Source organism: Cherax quadricarinatus, chromosome 45 (genome assembly GCF_038502225.1).
Source record: "Cherax quadricarinatus isolate ZL_2023a chromosome 45, ASM3850222v1, whole genome shotgun sequence".
NCBI lineage: Eukaryota > Metazoa > Arthropoda > Malacostraca > Decapoda > Parastacidae > Cherax > Cherax quadricarinatus.
The window spans coordinates 18,747,125-18,754,506 of NC_091336.1; the positions used below are offsets into that span (position 1 = coordinate 18,747,125).

At 40.5% G+C, this 7,382-nt stretch overlaps 1 protein-coding gene across 2 annotated transcripts in view; it reads left to right on the forward strand.

Annotated features, from left to right (window-relative positions):
* Positions 1–7,018, forward strand: part of LOC128694902 (kinesin-like protein KIF26B) — a 164,844-nt gene extending 157,826 nt beyond the window's left edge. Inside the window, exons 17-18 of one of the 2 annotated variants that reach the window (XM_070094353.1) lie at positions 2,124–2,576; positions 4,173–7,018. In XM_070094353.1, coding sequence (XP_069950454.1) covers positions 2,124–2,576; positions 4,173–4,810 — 1,091 coding nt within the window. In that variant the 3' untranslated portion in view covers positions 4,811–7,018. The remainder of the gene's footprint in view (positions 1–2,123; positions 2,577–4,172) is intronic. The other variant, XM_053785267.2, reaches the window with a different exon arrangement.
* Positions 7,019–7,382: the final 364 nt, after the last annotated feature.

Consider the following 7,382-nt stretch of genomic DNA (forward strand, 5'->3'; position numbering starts at 1 on the left):
CAACACAATGCTCTCCAATGCTTCAGGAAAGAAAAAAGCTCGTCTCCTGGCAGTGAAGGCACCACACTCAGGAGATTTCCTGTTAGCTGTTCCCAATTCCTCCCTGGGCACCCGTCTCGACCCACAGGCCATTCGGATTGGTGTTGCTCTTCGCCTAGCCGCCCCCATCCTCACCGAACATAGGTGTATTTACGGCAGGGCGACAGCTGATCAATTCGGACTTCATGGTCTCGTGTGCCACACAGCAGAAGGGAAGTATGCCAGACATGAGGAGATCAATGACATAATAAAGAGAAGCCTCGCCACAGCCCGTTGCCCAGCTCAACGGGAACCCCAAGTACAGAGGTCTGATGGAAGTCAAAAGCGTCCTGATGGAGCCACTATGCTACCCTGGAAGGATGGAAAGCAGATTACCTGGGACTACACCTGTGCTGCCACATTGGCAGACACCTACTTGCCATACTCTGTAGTGGAAGGGGGTGGAGCTGCCAGCCACAGGGAGACCCAGAAGATCCGAAAATATGAAGACCTTCCCCCTTGCTATAACTTCATTCCAATAGGGTCGGAGACCCTTGGAGCATGGGGCAAGTGTGCTCTAAAGTTCCTCAAAGAGCTGGGTGAAAAGCTCATCATAGAAACCAAGGACCACAGGGCGACCAGCTTCCTCTTTCAGAGACTCAGTGTTGCGATCCAGAGAGGAAATGCCTGCAGCATTCTGGGCACGCGGCCCACCGCAGGGGAGCTGGACGAAGTGTTCGAGATGTAGCTCTGAGTTACCTATGTTGTTTTACTTTCTGATGTATTTTTGTGAATGTTTGGCCAATGTATTTTGTCTTTAAATAAAACATACCTGAAATATAGGGGGTGGTAGGAGAAAATTCTCAAACAGCTTCAGGGAGAACCTTGAGTTTTCCCTGAAGCAAGTTTATTCTTTTCTCTGAGGATGAGGGTCCCTATGACAGTTCTAGAGGTGGTACCTCCCTATATTATATATATATATATATATATATATATATATATATATATATATATATATATATATATATATATATATTATATATATATATATTTATATATATATATTTATATATATATATTTATATATATATATATTTATATATATATATATTTATATATATATATATATATTTATATTTATATATATATATATATATTTATATATATATATATATACATATATATTTATATATATATATATATATATATATATATATATATATATATATATATATATATATATATATATATATATATATATATATGATTTTAGAATATGAAAAACAACCACTGTGAATGAATAGCAAATTTCCAAGCTCTTTCGTGACTTCTTACATTATCAAGGAACCATATAGTTCCTTGATAATGTGAGAAGTCACGAAAGCTCTTAGAATTTCACTATTTTTTCACAGTGGTTGTTTTACACACACACACACACACACACACATATATATATATATATATACTGTATATATATATATATATATATATATATATATATATATATATATATATATATATATATATATATATATATATAATGTAATGAATTGCAGAATACAAAAAAAAAAAAACTAGATAAATATACAAAATGCATAAAAAAGCTATTAATCGGAATGTATTCTGAACGCCCTAAAATTAAGTAAACTAAGAAAAGGTAAAAGATGAAGAAAGAACGGAATGAGTAATGCACATTTTTTTTTCTGAGAACATAAAAATATGAAGGTGAGACAGGAAGGAACAGAAGGGAAATGTAAACACTTAACAGGCATCAGGAGGTTCTTCTCTGGATATATATAGTCCCTCTTAGACTGTATTTTGTATCACTTGTTTCCTTGTACATGTAATATTTTTCATTGATTAGTGACGAAGTTCAGTGTTTTTCCTCTTATATGTACTGTGACATCCTTTAAATGCTGATGATTTGGAATCTCTTATTTATACTGTAAAATGTATTTTATTTTTATGTGATTTCTTGGAGGTTGAAGTCATTGTTGTTGAAGTGTCTGTTCTTCCTATACAGTTGTCTGACTTTTTAGAGAATATGTATTTGAGGACCAATAGAAAACAGCATATTCTTTGTACCATCTTTCTTTCTTCGTAAGGGAGTGAAAACATAGCTGTCGGGACCTCCAAGACAAGAGAGACCACAAGAACGCGTTCCAAAATATTAGAGATGCATCCCAAAAATGCCCAAAAGACGACATGCCCCTCAGGAAGCAGTCATTCCCATTCCCATTCCAAATATTCACCATCCAAAACGCCTACTGGCTCGCCCCTGAGAACCCAGAAACCCACCTCTACAACCGCTCTTGAAGCCCGGGCGGCCCCAATTAGCGGTGGAGGCAGAATCTCCTCCTCTCGCGTGCCTGTTGAGGAATTCGACGAAGAGGACGTGGCGAGATACGAGAGCCACAAGACCGAGGAGGACATCGCTAAGTGCCGCAGGACGCAGGAGAAGATTCGAGCCCTCCGGGAGAAGCAAGACCAACTCAAGCAGGAGCTGGAGGCTGCGAAGAGTCGTCTTATGATCGACAAATCCAGGTGGAGCTTCGAGTGTAAGACATTGATCTGTTGTGTTTCTCCGTTCCCGCCACCGCTTGTTATGGCAGCGCTTCTTCCCCCCCTTTTGGTTGGTCAATTTTGTTTGCAAGGGAAATGATTTACAAAGATCAAATTTTGTTTTTTAATCATTCCTTTAACCTCACGCTAGACAAGTGCGGCAGTATCGGATGACACAGTAAATTAATGCTAAATGTCTTACATATTTTTTTCCCGTAACTTTTAGATGTTATATTTCGGCTTTTGCTTGACTAAAAGTAGAATGGCTAAGATGCATGTCATTTTCTTAGATTAGTGACGCGGAAGAGAGATTATATCTGCATTTAGAGCATTCAGGAACAATGATATCGTAAGAGTCTACATAGAGCCTGGCATGATTGATGATCAAATAAGTTGAAATTTAATGAACAAGAATCTAATACACATTTTCCACTTATTATTGTTATTAATCACATCACAGGAGCTTCAGAGCTGGTCTTCTATATACTAACGTAGACTTGCAAAAATATGTCATTACTAGATCGAGGTGAATACTGTCCCTAACATACGTAAATATGTATAACCTCGTATATGCATACATACGGGTATTTAAACTCAAATATGTGTATACAAGCGCAGATATGCGAATGTTTATGGGAATGCATATATTAGCCTTTCATACCCTTGCTGCCTGCATCCCCCGCCCCCTTCTGTCCTCCCCGTGAATGCGCCAGTATTTGTTAGTAGTTACCTTGCTTCGAGCGACTCTCCTTAGTGCTCACCCTTCTCAAAGAAGGTAATGCTTGCTTCTAGTACGATGCAGCTATATGCTAGTGCCTTCTAAGGTTGTAATTTACAATGATTTGTTTTTCCTAGTGTAATTTTCCCTGTATGAAAATTGTGATGCGTCACGACTGGAATTTCAATGCCACTGGAATTGGAAATTAAAAGCTACTGAAATTGAAAATCGTATCCCACTGGAATTGAAAATCATATTCCGCGGAAATTGGAACTTAAATGCCTCTGGAACTGTTCAAGTTGTTAACATCTTAATGATGTTTATCGTGAATATAACAACAATTACACAAACTAAGACACGGAATAATTCTTTCTGACAGAAAAATCCATGGCAGAATGACTATGTCTTCCCTGTCGCTATTTTTTGCAACCGAGGAGCGAATTTAGGGACGTTTAACGGAGAATTAAGGGAATTAAGTCATGTCGGCTGAAAGCACATGAGAGTCAGTAGTAAAGGAAGACAGCTGAAGATCTAAGAGTTCTTATTAAGGCTATCTGCTGAGAGGCAACTACAGTCCAGCTACATCTATGTCGTAAAGGTGAAGAACACTCTTCGTTGGCCGCCCAGGTGAGTGGGATATATTAGAGGAAGTATTGGTCGTCTCTGCTTTGGTGTATTAAGTAAATCCAACGTTTTTCTTTCTTTTTTCTGTCTTTTGTGTGTGTTTTTTCTGTGTGTCTCTGTTTCACTTTTCCCTACCATGTATTTCCGTTTGTCTCAGTTTCTTTATGTTCAGAATCTTCGTTTGTCTATCACTCAGTCTCTTTCTCCCTGCCTTAGCGTCTCTCACTGAGCCTCTTGTTTCCTCCTGCAGTGCACGTTGAGGAGTGCATGACGTGGCGTGACGATGGCTACGTGGAGGCGCTCCAGCAGGAGACCATCATCCTGGCCAAACGGGTCATGGCTGCCAGGAGCCGCTTGCTCCTCTCCACCTGCTTCGACGCCTCTCCCGTTTTTCACGACAGGGAGATCTGCGAAGTGGACGACGGAGAAGACGAAGACTTGTTGGACGACTTCGCGATGTTCTCAGACAAGGACATCCGTTACGGGGCCACAGCTCTGGTCCATAACTTGTCTGTTATTAGCGAAGAGGAGATGATGGAAGATGAAGAGGCGGAGGCTGCGGACCACTTAAAACTCTCAATATGGCGAGAAAACAGGTGTTCTGAAGAACAAGGCTCATGTGATATTACCGAAGAAGATAATGATGGTAAAGGAGATGATGAAATAGCGAATATCGAACTAGATGAAAGTTGCAAATCGAGACTGGAGGAAGACTTAAAGAAACCTTCGATGCCGGAGGAACCACAACACTGCTGCAAAAACTCCTCCTCAGACATTGTGGCCAAGTTTGAGTCTCCTTCGGGCAGCAGGATCGGGTCTGGAGTGAACATCGGTGAGGACTTCAACGTGGAGGATTGGCGCCGCTTAAAGGAGTCTTTCATTCTCTGACTACAGATTCTTGGTACATTGTTAATAATCGTAATTTACCAACTACTAGTACAGATCAACTGGATCTTAAAATTACGTTGTTCCTCCAACAAACTTTTGTACAAAAATAACTTTGTTTTCCTGTCCCGAAACTGTAGTCACATTTAAAATATAGTGAAAAAAAAAGTTCCTGAGACAGGATCCAGTACCGTGTAAACACAAGGCTTAAGATGGCCTCATATCTGCCCTCAAGGAAGTATTGTGTGTGTGTGTACGTGAGAGTATTTATAGAGAAATTGATGTAACACAAGTCAAAAAAATAGCCGTGAAGGCTAAGGAAAATTTGACAGCACGTGAATAAACAACATTTGAGTCACCAGAATTTTTTGTGTGATTCGATTTTACGACCTTCCCGTAAGACTAGACCCCCATGGTGGATCTTCCAGTTGCCTACTGTGTACAGTTCTTTGATAAGTGTCAATGTTTGATGTACTTTACATCAGCTTATAAATATGTTATGAAAATTTGTATACATTTGTGGATATTTCTGAAGAGTCTGTGAAACTGTCCTTTTAAGTGTATATAACATGCTATATAAATGAGGGGAATAATATGTCATTGCAGAAAATAGAAAAAAAATTGTAAATTCTAAAGGATAAAAAGATACTGCTTGCAAAACTGTCTTGCCTATTCGCCAAAAAGTGCCAATGTTGAGCAGCGACGAGTCGTGACCATTAGACGCAAGTTTTGACTAGTAGTAACTCGTCTCGACAAAGTGATAAGACTACTAGTGATTCTCGACAATGACGGAGAACTCTAGTCACTCGAGAGACAGATCTGAGCTTGGAAAATATTCTTATCTCTACGCGGGACAGTTTGAGAAAGAAATGGCTGTGTTTGGACTACGGGGATGAAAAATAAAAGGATGAAGAATATAGGTATAGTCTCCAAGAAAGGAAAAAAAATAAACAGTTTGGTAAAGACAGTCTAGAAATACTAGTGTTATCTGTGGAGATGACTCACGAAATCGTAATGACACGATTGCAAACAAACCATAGCACGGGCGGGATTTGAACCCGCGACGGTTCGGAGTTTTGAGACTCTCTGACCGCGGTTTCAAATCCCGCCCTGTGGAGAAGAGCTTTAACGAGTACTATGGCAAGCTCAGATCTATGTCTTTCCTAGAACATGTGGGTTCACTGAGAGCAGCCAGAGCGTAGAGAATATAAGTGAAATCGCCGGACCTAACTCGTGTGTGTACACAATGGGTCAGGAAAAAAAGGTGAAACAAAAATATTGTACATATGTTTGCTGAATTATATACATGAGAGCCTTGCCGTGTATAGTACAGAGAAACACTCTAGGTTAAGATGAACGGAGTGTGTCAGATCTTGGAGGTGAGGTGAGTGTGTCATGTCATGTCTTGTTGAAGTCAATCATGTGTGTGCTGACCAAAAATTTTGCTGCTTTTATACAGAAAGTATCTTGCAAGAGATTAAAAAAAGTTATATTTTGTTTATTGCAGAAAGTTCTCCCCTCAAAATTGACTTCATGGAGTGTCTCTCCATCCAGTGTCTTATTCTCAAACTTACCACTCTAGTCTAAGCGTTGAGTGCCACTGTTAACATGTAAAAATATAATTTCTAACTCCTTTCTTAGTGTGGCCTCCAGGCTTCCTAGTGATCATTGATATGTTGTGGTTCAGTGACCAAATATTACATTACCTTGGTATGGAGATGCAGGTATATTATTGCTTTTGTACGGTCTTTAAGATCTTGTTTACATCGTGGGGATCGTGTTTGTAGGATCTTGTTTACATCGTGGGGATCGTGTTTGTAGGTTGAATTACGGTATGTTTAGTGTTCTCGTTGACCTGAGCAGTGTGGCAAGAGAGGGGTCGCCAGTATTACCCTCTCCTGAGTATTACCCTCTCCTGAGTATTACCCTCTCCTGAGGAATATTCTTCCCCTTCTTAATCTTCCTTATCTTCTTTTTCTTCTTGAAGTGTTTCGTCAGTTTGATATTTTCTTTCAGTTTCTAATTCTATGTCTACTTTCTCTCAGCGTCATTTTCATCTAAATCAAACTTGTCAAAAACCGATGATTTTACGGAGCACCATCACGGTACTGCTACTGGAGTACCGTCACGTTACTCCTAATGGAGCACCGTCACGGTACTGCTACTGGAGTACTTTCACGGTACTCCTACTGGAGTACTGTCACGGTACTGCTACTGGAGTATTGTCACGGAACTGCTACTGGAGTATTGTCACGGAACTGCTACTGGAGTACCGTCACATTACTGCTACTAGAGTACCGTCACGGTACTGCTACTGGAGTACCGTCACGGTACTGCTACTGGAGTACCGTCACGGTACTGCTACTGGAGTACCGTCACGGTACTGCTACTGGAGTACCGTCACGGTACTGCTACTGGAGTACCGTCACGGTACTGCTACTGGAGTACCGTCACGGTACTGCTACTGGAGTACCGTCACGGTACTCCTACTGGAGTACTTTCACGGTACTGCTACTGGAGTACCGTCACGGTACTGCTACTGGAGTACCGTCACGGTACTGCTACTGGAGTACCG